The sequence below is a fragment of the Leucopleurus acutus genome, assembly GCF_964270905.1.
Source record: "Leucopleurus acutus genome assembly, chromosome: 16".
Lineage (NCBI taxonomy): Eukaryota > Metazoa > Chordata > Mammalia > Artiodactyla > Delphinidae > Leucopleurus > Leucopleurus acutus.
In genome coordinates this window covers 22,299,756-22,315,235 of record NC_139158.1, presented here as the reverse complement: position 1 = coordinate 22,315,235, position 15,480 = coordinate 22,299,756, and the positions used below count along the sequence as shown (strand labels likewise).

Here is a 15,480-nt window from a genome sequence, read left to right as displayed (position 1 = left end):
ATTGTTGTGGCATGTGGGATCTTTTGTTGCAGTGTGCGGGCTTCTTTCTAGTTGTGGCGTGTGGATTTTCTCTCTCTAGTTATGGTGCACAGGCTCCAGAGTGTGTGGGCTCTGTAGTTTGCAGCATGCGGCCTACCTAGTTGAGGCAAACGTACTCAGTAGTTGTGGTGCGTGGGCTTAGTTGCCCCACAGCATGTGGGCTCTTAGTTCCCTGACCAAGGATCGAACCCGTTTCTGCTGCATTGGAAGGTGGATTCTTTACTACTGGACCACCAGGGAAGTCCTGAGGCATGATTTCTGTTTCATTGTATGTCTTGTAATTTTTAGTTGAATATTGGGCCTCTCACTATTACAATGTGGTAACTCTGGAAATCAGATTCTCCTGCTTCCCTGGGGGTTGGGGTGTCTGGGGTTTTGTCGTTGTTCTTGTTTCGTTTTGTTGACTGTTGAAGCCTATAACAGTATGTTTGTTTTGAGACGTTTCCAAACTCTTCTTGCAACGACAATTATTGGCCATGTGTGATCACACTGAAGTTTCTGATCATTTAGCTCATGTTCAGCTAATGTTTTGACAGAGATTTTCTTGAGTGTCAAGAGGTCAAACAAACAAAAATACCAATCACAACAAAAAGGAGAGAACAACCAATGTACAAGTTAGGTCTGTGCTGGGGTACTCCTTCACCACTTAGCTCAGCTTGCTCTGCGCCTAGAGATCAGTCTGAGGTGAAACCTTAAGGTCTTCCTAGGACTCTTGTGAGCACACGTCTTGCTCAGGTATGTGCATGGTTTTCTAGATACCGCCATGTGCACAGCTGTCTTGAATATCCTAATTTCCTGAAAGAATCTCACCCCAGCTTCTCCTCCAGACCTTGATGATCTATTGTAAATCTCCACCCATAATTTCTTACCTTAGGTACCTTTTAGTTTTGTAGTCTTCCAGGTAGCTTCTATGAACAGTGCCTATTGCTTTTCCCACTTATATTCTGAGTTACATGAACTGCGTGCCTTGCACCAGTCCTCCCATTATCCCCAGACAGGTTACAACAGGTGTGTACAATAATTTGCAAATGAGATCTTCTCTGCTCTCTCTGGTTGGAGCAGGGGAACTGGGAACTGGGCTGCCATCTGCTCAAGACCAAAACTGCGATGCAGGAGAAAGGCTGGAGCAAGGGTGAATAAAATGTCACAAAACTTTGTACCATTTTTAAGATGGCTTTTTCTTGATTGGGTATTTATAAGGTTGTTTCAAGCCTTTGACTCTTTCCCAGACGTCGTACATAGTCAATTCAACTTCTTGTACTTTTTTTGTAGTTTTTTGGGGGAAATGAGACCTTAAAGCTTCCTCATTTGCCATGTTTTCTTGACATCACCCACCAGTAGCACTTTTTAAAAGTAGTCAAGGTGAAGAACTCAATTAGGTGCCTCTCTAGACTCTGACCCTCTCTGTGTAGTAGATGTGATACTATTCTCCTACCATTCAGGAGCTCTTCAATGGCTCTGAGATCTACTTCCAAGAAGTTCAGGCCCGGAGAGACAAAGGAATTCCTTCCCTGGGTGTGGGAGTCCCATCTGCAAGGTTCCAATCTCTGACCCTACCTCAGATGATTGACATCAAGAAATATCATTTCCTTCAGGGAAGACGTGTCCACAGGGATGTGTCAGGTCAACTGTATCAGAGTACACTGAGATGGAGAGCAGCTCAAATGGTACATGATTTGGGGGTGGGACTTTTTCTGTACCCTTTGATGTGGTGTCTCCTAAATGTCAGTCATTCAAGTCCACGTCAACTATTTTCTGCCACATCCATGCACCATGTATATTATTACTTACATTATTTTTCACTTTAAATCAAATTACTTTAAAGCATTTGTTTAAAACAGAATTTGATCTGGTATCTCAAGTGGAAAACAGTATCTCTTGCCAAAAACCGGAGGCAATGGGCTTCCCTGTTGGCGCAGTGGTTTAGAGTCCGCCTGCCAATGCAGGGGACACGGGTTCGATCCCTGGTACAGGAAGATCCCTCATGCCGCGGAGAAGCTAAGCCTGTGTCCCACAACTACTGAGCCTGCACTCTAGAGCCCGTGAGCCACAACTACTGAGCCCACGTGCCACAACTACTGAAGCTCCCACACCTAGAGCTTGTGCTCCAAAACAAGAGAAGCTGCCGCAATGAGAAGCCCGTGAACTGCAACAAAGAGTAGCCCCGCTCGCCGCAACTAGAGAAAGCCCACGTGCAGCAATGAAGACCCAACCCAGCCAAAAATAAATAAATAAAATTTTTTTAAAAAATTGTTCTTAAAATTGGTTTAACATTGTTCACTAATCGACCAGTAGCATGCATTGAGTGCTTGCATGTCATGAAAGTAACTCAGATTATAAAAATTGCCCAGGTGCCAGGTAGAGCCAGAAGCAGGATTCAAACCCAGTTCTGAGCTCATTGTTGTAGCTCATCATCTCTAAACTCACTGTTTTTGACAGAGGAGTGTCGATGTCTTTGCAGAGTAACCCGGTGAAGACAGCCGAAGTGGAGTGTGGGGACTTTTACAACAGTGGGGACAGAGCAACCATGGATGCAGAGGGCTACTTCTGGTTCCTGGGGAGGGCCGATGATGTCATCAATGCCTCGGGGTAGGTATGGCTGACGCTGAACCGGAAGGTACCACCCTCACGAGCCTGGTGGGAGGTAGCATGCCCAGACATTCCTTCATGCCTTGGTGATGGACTCTCAGCCTAACTCTGAACCAAAGTAAGACATCGTGCAAGTTAGAGGCACTGGGAAGGAAGACTTGACTTTGGGCCCTATTTGTTGAGGGACCTTATTCTGTGTGCTCCTGTAGTGAACCACGTGTCACAGAAGCACATAACAACAACAATAATAAAATTCACCTTTCTGGAATACGTATTATGTGACCGTACTCTCTGTAGAGCTTTATACGAACCACCTCCCAATGCTGTAAGGTAGATGTGATTATGCCCATTTTATTTTATTTTTTTGCGGGGGCAGAGAGGGTGTGTGTATGGAGGCCCCAAGTGTGCGGCATGCAGGATCTCAGTTCCCCGAGCGGGGATTGAACCCGTGCTCCCTGCAGTGGGAGCACGTAGCCCTAACCCCGGACAGCCAGGGAATCCCCATGATTATGCCCATTTTACATGAGCAAACGGAGTCAGTGACCAGTGAAAAACGTTGCCTGAAGTTTCAAAGACAGTACAGGGTGCAGGCCAGATTTGAACAAAGGCGGTTTGACTCCAAGTCTGTTGTTCCTAACTCTTACATGATTTATAAAGAAAAAAAATGACACGTTACACTAGAATAACATGTTTTCTTGGGAATTTCAGGAAAATTGAGTTTGTTGCTTTTCATTTCTAAAACCAATGCTGATATAGTGAGGAACAGGCTGTAAACTTTGTACAAATGTTTAAGCTAAGGAGTTTTCATGCCAGGGGAAGCTGCTTGAGCTTGAGCCAAGCCCCAGAGCTCTGGGAGGATGAAGCATTCACCTCCTGTCTCACCTGGGGGGCACCTGAGCCTTGTATTTCTCAGCATGGAACGTTCAGGACTTCACATTTCAGTCCCATTACACAGGCCCTGGCGCCCTGTGACAGATACACTCCGTGCCAAGGGAAGATGTGTCTCTCCAAAAGATGCGATCTGAGGGCCTGGGTCACCCTCGCCCGGGAACTGGCTCAGAAGGAACCATTGGTCCTGCAGGTACCGCATTGGGCCGGCAGAAGTGGAGAACGCCCTGGCAGAGCACCCAGCGGTGGCTGAGTCCGCTGTGGTGAGCAGCCCGGACCCGATTCGAGGGGAGGTGAGGAACGGGACGTGGAGGTCATCGTGGCTGGGCGTGGGGCTGGGAAGGCAGGTGAGGGGAAAACTTCCCGGCCATACCTACCCAGCCTTGGACCTAGGATGAAGGGAGGGCATGGTTGATGTGCATGTGCACTTACACGATGTGGTCAGCAGGGGGCACTGTGGCCTCATCTGTGACTGAAACGATGCTGATAGTGAATGCTGCTGCTGCTGCCATCTAGCAGTTAATCAGCTCTTACTGGGTGTCAGCTCATTTATCCCTCACAGAACACAATGAATTAAGGACTCTTTTAATGCCTTTTTGCAGAGAAGGAAACAGAAGCATAAAGAGGTTAAATAACTTGCCTGGATTACACAGCTAATAAGTGGTGGGAAATTGAGCACCCTGGCTCCAGAGCATGCATCCTTGATTCAACAGGTGTTTATTGAACACCTTCTATGTACAATCCCTGAGAAGTTAAATGAGGACATGAATAATAATAGGAAACTAATAAATTACCAACGTTATTAAATGCCCACAAGGTCTTAGCTATTATTAAATGCCCACAGGACTCTACCTACAATAATAGTGAAAATGGTGATGATAAAAATAATAGGAATACAAATACATTTAAACTGGCTTCACGTTTTATGTGTATTGTCTCATGGAATCTTTGCATGAACCTGATGAGGAATGCACCTGTCCTCTCCCCATTTCGCAGAGAAGGAGATCGAGATTAAGATAGGTTAAGTAATGTTCCAAAGCAAAGAGTGGAAATTGGAAGCATTGAGATTTGAACCTCGGATTTCCAAAGGCTCTGCTGTCAGTTTGCTTTCCCATTTTGTAAGCATTTATTTTATTTAAAAAAATTTTTTTTAATTAAAAAAATTTTTAAACTGAAAATTTTTTTTTTTTTTTTTTTTTTTTTTTTTAACGCGGGCCTCTCACTGTTGTGGCCTCTCCCGTTGCGGAGCACAGGCTCCGGACGCGCAGACTCAGCAGCCATGGCTCACGGGCACAGCCGCTCCGCGGCATGTGTGATCTTCCCGGACCGGGGCACGAACCCGTGTCCCCTGCATCGGCAGGCGGACTCTCAACCACTGCACCACCACGGAAGCCCTGAAAATTATTTTTAAATTTTTATTTATTTATTTATTGGCCGTGCAGTGTGGCATGGCATGCGGCATCTTAGTTCCTTGACTAGGGCTCAAACCCGCGGCCCCTGTGGTGGGAGTGCAGAGTCTTAAGCACTGGATCTCCAGGGAAGTCCCAGGCATTTACTCCTTAAACTATGCTTTGGTTGTCCCTCTCTCTGAGCCTCCACTCTGCTTCTTCACTGCAGGTAGTGAAGGCTTTCATTGTCCTGACCCCAAACTTCCTGTCCCATGATCGAGACCAGCTCACCAAGGAGCTGCAGCAGCATGTGAAGTCAGTGACAGCCCCGTACAAGTACCCAAGGAAGGTGAGCGAGAGCAGATGGATGGGGTCTGGTCCCTGTGAGTGGTTCTGGGGGCTCCACTGCCTCAAGTCTCAAACAGTGTCTGGGGTGAAGCCTAAGAGGCCAAGAGCACTAATATTTTTCTCTGCAGAAGAAGCATTTCAGCTTAGGGGTGTGAGGGAGCCCACTGAATCGGATGGAACCTGGATCCTGTGTCAGGAACTCATCCTTTGCTGGAGTGGCAGCCTAAAGAAAAAAATCAGACAATTGCCCAAGGATATCCAGGAAGGTTATTTATAATCTTTCAAAATTTGAAAAAGACACCCAAACCAGCAACTTCCAAGCTATTAAAAAACATTCTGCCGTGAGAAATAGATTCTGTACTGCAACCCAACACCCATATACACACATAGCAAACAACAAAGAACAAAATGATATTTACCCTAACAACATGTAATACATTCTGATATTTTTTGTTCAACTTCATTTGTTTTAAATGCTGTGCACAAGCTATAAAACTGTGCAGCAATAGAGAAATGATGAAATTACTCATGGAATTTAATATTATTCTGTAATTTAAACTGATGATGAAGATTTTTAACATAAAATATCACAATAATATATTATTGAGATAAAAAAGCAGGCTAAGAAATAACCTACGTAGTGCTATCTGATATGTTTAAAAACAAGTTAAAATTTCCTTCTTTTGTAGTAATACTTTGCTGCATTGTCTGAATGTTTACAATCAATACATATTATAAAGCTATATAGCTAACATTTATTGAGCATTTACTGTGTGTACCAGGCCCTGGACTCAATGCTTTACATGCATTATTATTTCATTTAATCCTCTCCACAACCTGAGATAATCATCCCAGTCTACAGAGAGGAAACTGAGGCTTAGAGACTCAAAGTAAGTTGCCTGAGATTAGAGTAAATAGAAGCTGGAATTCAACCCCATGTGTATCTGACAACAGAGTTCATGCTGCTAACATTAGCATCTGATGCTTTATCGAGAGTAGAGTAGAGGATGCGTACCAGTCAGGAAGGGCTACATGTTACTGTGGGTAACAAAGAGTCCCAAAGTTGCAGTGGATTATAACAAGGACGGTGTCTTTCTTGCTCACGCCACTTGTCCACCATAGCTTTCCCGGAGCCTTTGCTCCACATCCCCTCATCCTGGGACCAGGATAAAGGAGCAGCCACCATGTAGGTACCTCCCAGAGCACTAGAAGAGATGGACAGAGGGGGTGGCCTGTTTCAATGACTCCCACCTTTTCTGTTAGAGGTGGCACACTTCACTCCTTCTCATATTTCACTGGTCAAAGTACATCAAAGGGCTGCATCCAACTTCAGGAGGTCAGAGGAGAATCTGACATAAATGGTGGACCCCATTAAGGCCCCCACATGGCGCCAGCCTGTCTGGGGGACTGTGAGAGGGCAAAGGAGGAGAGCTGAGGGTTGATAGAAAATGACGGGGGGACTTAGTCAGAATGTGTTTGCTTTATCCTCAACCAGGTGGAGTTTGTCTCAGAGCTGCCCAAAACCATCACTGGCAAGATAAAAAGAAGTGAACTCCGGAAGAAGGAGTTTGGTCAGATGTAATTGGCAGTAAACTCAGAAACCACTGTGTGATGTTGGCCAAATGCCTGGCGGCCTCAGGTTCCTCACGATGGTGAGGGTGAGGAGAGGAACGCTGAGAGACTTGACTTGAAAGAGAGCCAGGAGTGTCAACATTCCAGCATTTTTGTTCTTTTAAATTAATATCAATCACTATCCTTCCTCCAAGTTCCCTGTTCCTTTCAGATTGCCCAGCTGAGCGCTCAGAATGGGGCTGAAGCAAATTAAATACTGACTCAGCATCCACAGTGAGTCTGTTGTGCATTTATTCTGGGAAAGATCCAGTGCTAAATGCTGTCCCTCGTAATTCCCCCAACCCCCATCAGAGACTGCCCGAGGGCCTGATTCTCCCTCCTGGTTCCAGAGACTCTGTGGCCCAGTCGACGACCAGGACATAGAGGTCTAGGAGGAACAGTCCATGTGGCCCCCGGGGTCTGCTCCTGCCTGGCTTGCCTCTGCCCAACTGGGGGTGAGGCGGGAGGCAGGGCAAGTGTGGTGTCTGGGGAATGGAGAAGAGGGAAGGGCAGCCCAGCCTGGTGACGACACTTGCCTGCCACACCATCCCTCACCTGCACCCTCCAGTGGACCCACTGCCTCTCGTCCCACCAATAATGCTGCTGCTGTTGCTGCTTGCAGGTCCCAGCCTGGACCAGTGCAGGTGAGTACCTGCCCTCTGGGGGCCCAGGAATCCTGCAGGACTCCTCCAGCCCTTCCCAGGGACCCAGGAGCTTTGTTCCCCAGCCCCTCCCCAGGGGCCCGGAGTCCTCCCCAGGCACCTCTCCTTATACTGTGTAATGCCCTGTGCCATCCAGAGCCCTCTGACCCCCCCTGGCCTGTGGTCCTGTGAACTAACCCTTCACTCCATCCATCCTTATGGCCTGAGATGGAACCACCAGAGGCTGGAAGGAGCAGAGGCAGAAGAGGCTGAGCCTGGGGGTGAGAGAAGCGCATATTGTCTCCTTCTCACCCATTCCTGGGGGGTCACTGAGAGGGAGATCCACTCTGCAGCTGCCCTCTTCTGAGGTGCACAGATACACACACTCACAGGGTAATATACAGACATCACAAACACAGAGACGCACAGGTAAAGAATCACCCCCAGCCTCACCTGGGGACTCAGGTGTTGGGCTCATGGACAGCTCACACACAGACCAACGCAGGCAAGGACACCCTGGGGGGAACACACACACATACACACACAAGTACACATACTCAGGGCCATGTGAGACAGCCCCCCATGGCAGACCCACACACACCCCAAGGAGGCGCACACACGCACACACACACACACACACACACACACATGTAGGCAGAGACATAGACACAGAACACAGCCACATACACACAGGCACAAAAAGAAGACAAACACAGATACAATCAGCAACACCCAAAGGGACAGCAACTTCACACACAGCACAGTCACACACATATAAAACACAGACACAACTCCACGGACCCATATGCCCTGAGACACAGACACACACACAGATTTGCACAACCAACGTACATTCATTCAGTGACAAAGGTGCAGACACAAATGCGTACAGAGAAAAACAGAGACACTCAATGTCTCAGTGCTGTGCAGTGGGAAATTCACGTTCACAATCGAGATGCTCACAGACACAGAAACTCAGACACACAGGTTCATACATGCAGACTTATACAACCACAGTCGCACACACACATGCTCCCAGACAGTTCTGGCACTCCAGTGGATACCTCCACAGGCAGTTGGGGTGAACAGACCCTGGCATTGAGTTAGAAGGCAGACAGGCTCCAGGCTCAGCAGCTGGAGCTTGTCTCCTGCTGACATTTCAAGGAAAAGATAAAGGCAGGAGCAGAGAGAAGCTCAGCTCTGCCTGAGCAAAAAGATAAGACTACCATATTTTTCATTCTTGAGGTCAAGGAGACCTCCTGGACTACACATGCACAAAACGGTTCCTCAGGGGTCAGAAAATGGAGGGAGCGCTAGCCCATAATATGTCCTGCCAACCTCTCAAAGACTCTCACACTGGAATCTATCTTGGCTTAAGATGCCTGTGCACATTGGGTAGGACCCTGAGTCAGACCAAATATGGGCACAAAGCGAGATGAATCAAGGTGATTGGCTAGAGGGAACCCGGAGAACTGCAGCCATATAAGCAATTCAAGCCACCCCAAAAGCATGACTCTTTCTCTCTCTCAGCCCATCCGTGTGTCTTTCCGCATGGACTTTTCTTCTAATAAATGCTTTATCTGCTTCCCTACCTTCTTTCGCTTTGCTGAATTCTTTCTTCAAAGAAGACAAGGACTGAGGTCCTGTTTCAAGCCCACCGGCCCTCGTGGTCTAGTAGTTGGGATTCAGCACTTTCACCGCCACAGCCTGGGTTTGATTCCCAGTCAGGGAACTGAGATCCTGCTTCAAGCCGCCACACCCTCGAGATCAGCATGACCTACCCCACCTAGGCTGTCATGGAAGGGGGTGTTTTCCTGGCTCCGAACCCAGTGCTAGGCACCCGTCCCACTGAGGGCCTCCCAGAGGGCTGTGCTTATGCTCTGAGACACCAGAGAATGGCCAGGGTAGGTTGGCTCTGGGGACAGGGCACAGGGGAAGGACTGGGCTATGACAGCATGCACTTAACGTGGGGGTGTTGCATGGGGCCTAGCAGATCGCAAGGTCGAGCGAGGGAAAAAAGTGTGCCTCCCCAGGACCCGCGCTGTGTGTCAGAGTGGGCTGTGCCCTCTCCCACGATAACAACAGTGACAGTAAAGACATCATCAGGACCATTGTATGATAATATTATCATCACCACAGCAGTGACTGACCATCAGCCCGAGGTGGAGGAGTGAGGTGTGACCATGGTCGCCTGGTTTGCTTCATCTTCTGAGCACGGCTGACCCTGAGCAAAGGCAAAGATTCTCTCTGGCCCCTTCTCTCTCTGGAGGCCTCAGCTCCAGCTTCTTCCTCTCCCAACATTCCCCCCACTCCCACCCAGACCCAAGTCCCCCCTGACCCTTTCCTCAGCCTGGGTACAACACCTCTCCCTGACTCTCCATCTGTGCAATGGGGATACAGATGGTATGGGCCATAAGAAGATGCCTGCAGAGTACAGTGCTTAGCACAGGCTGCTAACAGGAGGGGCCTTTAAAGCCTTCATAGCTTCTAAGGTGCCAGTTCTGGGAGGACGGTCGCTCCTGGGAGATGATGAAGCTGATGGGCACAGGCGCTCAGCACATGGCCTCCCTTTGTCCTCATGACAGTCTTTGGACACAGGACTGGACATTTCCATCTTAGGGAGGAAACCCACCCAGGGTCACACCGCTGGTAAGCAGCACAGCTGGGTCTCAAGCCCAAGGCTCCTGGCCCGGCCTTCAAGGGCCACGGAGGGCTCCTCCCCTGGATGGGAGGCTGAACCCGCTTTGGGGATGCTTCGTCTGCTGCACGAATGGTCTCACCCTTTCCAGGCCCCTTAACTCTGTTCACCTCTCCTTCTTTCCCTCATCCCTGCTTGAGCTGTAACCAGGGTGACCCTGGCACCGTTCATGGAAGTCCCCAGTCCCTTACAGGCTGTGTCTGCCTCCCATTCACTTCGCCGCTAGTCTGACTTCCACCCCTTCTGTGCCTAGTCTGTCTCTTTATAACCACACAGCCCAAACGTGGGACTCTGTAGGCAGGCAACTGCATCTAAACAGATTTCAACACTATTGTTTAGTTATCCCTGTTTTTTGTTTTTGTTTTGCTTGTTTCTTTTTTTAATCATTTCTTTGTATTTATGGTAAAAAGACATTGATTTTCCATTACAGCAGTAATAGAATGTTTCCTGTTTACAGTAAGTTTCCATAATAATAAAATCTATGGGGTTTAAAGCAATGACTTTAAAGCTGTCATGGGCCTGATTGTTGTCTAACCACCCGGGTCCCTGGGCCCCAGCCCACCTGCTTGGCTCTCCCCACCCAGCACTCCTGGTACTGCCAAGCTGTTTGGGTGCTGTCCTCAGATCCCCCAGAAAGGAAGCTGGTGAACTTTCTCCATTGAAATTCTCAATTTCTGGAGGTCCCTGGCAATCAATAATGAGAGTCAGACTGGATTTTTCCCCCCCCCTGTTTAGGTTCATAAGCTAAAGCCCATGCTAACAGGTGATGTATCTAGCCCTGTTTCAGGTGTTAAAAATGTCTACGTTAATTAGGGATGATTTTGAGACCATAACCGTACCATCTGGTCACACAGAGTGGAATTCGCAAGCCAGAAGGAAACCTATTTTATTACCGTATTATCATGACCACGTAATGCAGTTCAACTGTAACATCTTTCACTTCGGGTTTTCTTCTTTGCTCATATTTTATTTGTAAGTGTACTTCTCAATTTCCAAACATGGGAAATTCTAGTTAGCTTTTCATCAGGACTCTTCTAGCACAATTGCATTACCAAAAATCATGCTCTGTGCGATTTCATTCCTCTGAAATATGTTGAAATTTGCTTTGTGGCCAAAATAAATAAGGTTAATTTTTGTAATTATACTATATGTGCCTGAAATTAATGTTTCCTCTGCAGTTGTTATGTGATATTGAGGGATATATGGATATAGCTATATGATTAAAATGGTTTGCTAGTAAGATCTTCTACACCTTACAGATGCTCTGTGGTGCTCATTGTATGACTTGTTGAGGGAGAGGTGTGAAAACCTCCCACTCTGCTTGTGTATTTGATTATTCTTGTATCTCTGTCATCAAATCGATTTCAGCCACTGCCCACGGGAAATCTTGGGAGTTCTCAAAGGAAGGAAGAAGCATCCAGAAGTGGGGGACAGGGGACCTGGGTTCAGGAGGACGAGAAAACCTAAGGTCTGAGAAGTTTCCAGAGAGGACTTGGGGTTGGATGGTGCACAATTGGGCAGCACGTAGGGGAAGGGTGTTCGGGTGTCCACTGTGATGGACCAGGGACATCAACAGTAACACAATAATTGTGGGGGACATGAACACCCCACTTACATCAATGGACAGATCATCAAGACAGAAAGTCAATAAGGAAACACAGGCCTTAAAGGACACATTAACCCAGATGGACTTAATTAATATTTATAGAGTGTTCCATCTGAAAACAGCAGAATACACATTCTTTTCAGGTGCACATGGAGCATTCTCTAGGATAGATCACATGCCAGGCCATAATGCATGCCTTGGTAAATTTAAGAACATTGAAATCATAACAAGCATCTTTTCGGACCACAATGCTATGAGATTTGAAATCTACTACAAGAAAAAAAAAACTGGAATAAACAAGCATGTGGAATCTAAACAATATGCTACTAAACAACCAATGGGTCACTGAATAAATCAAAGATGGAATAAAAAAATAGCTAGAGACAAATGAAAATGAAAACAAGGTGATCCAAAACCTATGGGACACAGCAAAAGCAGTTCGAAGAAGGAAGTTTATTGTAATACAGTCTTACTTCAGAAACAAGAAAAAGCTCAAATAAAAAACCTAACCTTATGCCTAAAGCAACTAGAGAAAGGAGAAGAAACAAAACCAATGTTAATAGAAGGAAAGAAATCATAAGGATCAGAGCAGAAATGAATGCAATAGAGACGAAGAAAACAATAGAAAAGGTCTATGAAACTAAAAGCTGGTTCTTTGAAAAGATAAACAAAATTGATAAACTTTTGGCCAAATTCATTAAGGAAGAAAGGGAGAGGGCTCAAATCAATAAGGTTACAAATGAAAAGAAAAAAAAACAAGTTATGCCTGACACCATAGAATACAAAAGATCATAAGAGACTACTATTGCACAAGCAACTCTACAGCAATAAAATGGACAACCTAGAAGAAAGGGACAAATTCTTAGGTACAATCTCCCAAGACTAAACCAGGAAGAAATAGAAAATATGAAGAGCAATCACAAGTATTGAAATTGAAACTGTGATTTAAAAACTCCCAACAAACAAAAGTCCAGAACCAGATGGCTTCACAGGCAAATTCTATCAAACATTTAGAGAAGAGTTAATGCCTATCACTCTGAAACGATTCCAAAAATTTGCAGATGAAGGAACACTCCCAAGCACATTCAGTTCAGTTTGGTTTCAGTTCACCATCACCCTGAAACCAAAACCAGAGAAAGATACAACAACAACAACAAAAAGAAAATTATAGGCCAATATCACTGATGAACATAGACACAAGTCCTGAACAAAATACTAGCAAACAGAATCCAACAATACATTAAAAAGGTCATACACCATGATCAAGTAGGATTTATCCCAAGGGTGTAAAGATTCTTCAATATACACAAATCAATCAGAATGATACACCACATTAACAAATTAAAGAATAAAAATCATATGATCATGTCAATAGATTCAGAAAAAGCATTCAACACCCATTTATGATACCAACTCTCCAGAAAGCAGGCATAGAGGGAACCTACCTCAACATAAAAAAGGCCATACATGACAAACCCACAGCTAACATCATACTCAATGGTGAAAAGCAGAAAGCATTTCCTCTAAGGTCAGGAACAAGACAAGGACGTCCACTCTCGCCACTTTTATTCAACATAGTTTTGGAAGTCCTAGCCACAGCAATCAGAGAAGAAAAAGAAATAAAAGGAATCCAAATTGGAAAGGAAGAAGTAAAATTGTCACTGTCTGCAGATGACATGATACTATATATAGAAAATCCTAAAGATGCCACCAGAAAACTACTAGAGTTAATCAATGAATTTGGTAAAGTTGCAAGATACAAAATTAACACGCAGAAATCTGTTGCATTTCTATACACTGACAAATGAAAGATCAGAAAGAGAAATTAAGGAAACAATCCCATTTACAATCACATCAGAAAGAATCAAATACCTAGCAATAAGCCTACCTAAGGAGGCAAAACAACTGCACTCCAAAATCTAAAAGATGCTGATGAAAGAAATTGAAGATGACATGAACAGATGGAAAGATATATGATGTTCTAGGACTGGAAGAATCAATGTTGTCAAAATGACCATACTACCCAAGGAAATCTACAGATTCAATGCAATATATATCAAATTACCAATGGCATTTTTCACAGAAGTAGAAAAAAATTTTACAATTTGTATGGAAACACAAAAGACTCTGAATAACCAATGCAATCTTGAGAAAGAAAAACGGAGCTGGAGGAATCAGGCTCCCTGACTTCAGACTGTACTACAAATCTGCAATCATCAAAAGAGTATGGTACCGGCACAAAAATAGAAATATAGATCCATGGAACAGGATAGAAAATCCAGAGATTAAACCCACACACTTATGGTCAACTAATCTATGACAAAGGAGACAAGAGTATACAATGGAGAAAAGACAGCCTCATCAATAAGTAGGGCTGGGAAAACTGGACAGCTAAATGTAAAAGAATGAAATTAGAACGTTCTCTAACACTATACACAAAAATAAACTCAAAATGGATTAAAGACCTAAATGTAAGACCAGATGCTACAAACTCTTAGAGGAAAACATAGGCAGAACACTCTTTGACATAAATCACAGCAATATCTTTTTCAATCCACCTCCTAGAGTAATGAAAATAAAAACAAAAATAAACAATTCAGACCTAACTAAACTTAAAAGCTTTTGCACAGCAAAGGAAACCATAAACAAAATGAAAAGACAACCTACATAATGGGAGAAAATATTTGCAAACAATGCAACCAACAATGGATGAATCTCCAAAATATATAAACAGCTCATACAACTCAATATCAAAAGAAAAACCAATCAGAAAAAGGGAGGAAGAGCTAAATAGACATTTCTCCAAAGAAGACATACAGATGGCCAAAAAGCACATGAAAAGACGCTCAATGTTGCTAATTCTTAGAGAAATGCAGATAAAATCTACAATGAGGTATCACCTCACACTGGTCAGAATGGCCATCATCAAAAAGTCTACGAACAATAAATGCTGGAGAGAGGGTGTGGAAGAAAGGGAACCTACCCTGTTGGTGGGGATGTAAATTGGTACAGCCACTGTGGAGAACAGTATGGAGGTTCCTTAAAAAACTAAAAGTAGAGCTACCATATGACCCAGCAATCCCCTCCAGAGAGAACCATAATTTGAAAAGATACATGCACCCCAATGTTCATTGCAGCACTATTTACAATAGCCGGGACAAGGAAGCAACCTAAATGCCCACTGACAGATGAATGGATAAAGAAGAGGTGGTACACGTATACAATGGAATATTACTCAACCATAAAAAAGAATTAAATAATGCCATTTTCAGCCACATGGATGGACCTAGAGATTATTGTACTAAGTGAAGTAAGTCAGACAGAGAAAGACAAATATCATATGATATTGCTTACATGTTGAACCTAAAAGAATGATACATATCAACTTATTTATAAACCAAAAAGAGAATCACAGACATAGAAGACAAACTTATGATTACCAAAGGGGAAAGGTGAGGGGTGGGGAGGGCTAAATTAGGAGTTTGGGGTTAAATATATACACACTACTATATATAAAATAAATAATCAACAAGGACCTACTGTATAGCACGGGGAAATCTACTCAGTATTCTGTAATAACCTATATGGGAAAAGAATCTGAAAAAGAATAGATATATGTATATGTATAACTGAATCACTTTGCTGTACACCTGAAACTAACACAACATTTTA

At 44.7% G+C, this 15,480-nt stretch overlaps 1 protein-coding gene across 3 annotated transcripts in view; it reads left to right on the top strand.

Moving 5' to 3' along the window:
- LOC309973757 (acyl-coenzyme A synthetase ACSM1, mitochondrial-like) overlaps nucleotides 1-7,095 on the top strand; it is a 46,915-nt gene extending 39,820 nt beyond the window's left edge. For all 3 annotated transcript variants that reach the window (XM_082858173.1, XM_082858174.1, XM_082858175.1), the window contains 4 exons: nucleotides 2,501-2,628; nucleotides 3,710-3,809; nucleotides 5,134-5,253; nucleotides 6,748-7,095. In XM_082858173.1, the coding sequence (XP_082714299.1) occupies nucleotides 2,501-2,628; nucleotides 3,710-3,809; nucleotides 5,134-5,253; nucleotides 6,748-6,834 (435 nt within the window). In that variant the 3' untranslated portion in view covers nucleotides 6,835-7,095. The remainder of the gene's footprint in view (nucleotides 1-2,500; nucleotides 2,629-3,709; nucleotides 3,810-5,133; nucleotides 5,254-6,747) is intronic.
- The last annotated feature ends 8,385 nt before the right edge of the window (nucleotides 7,096-15,480 follow it).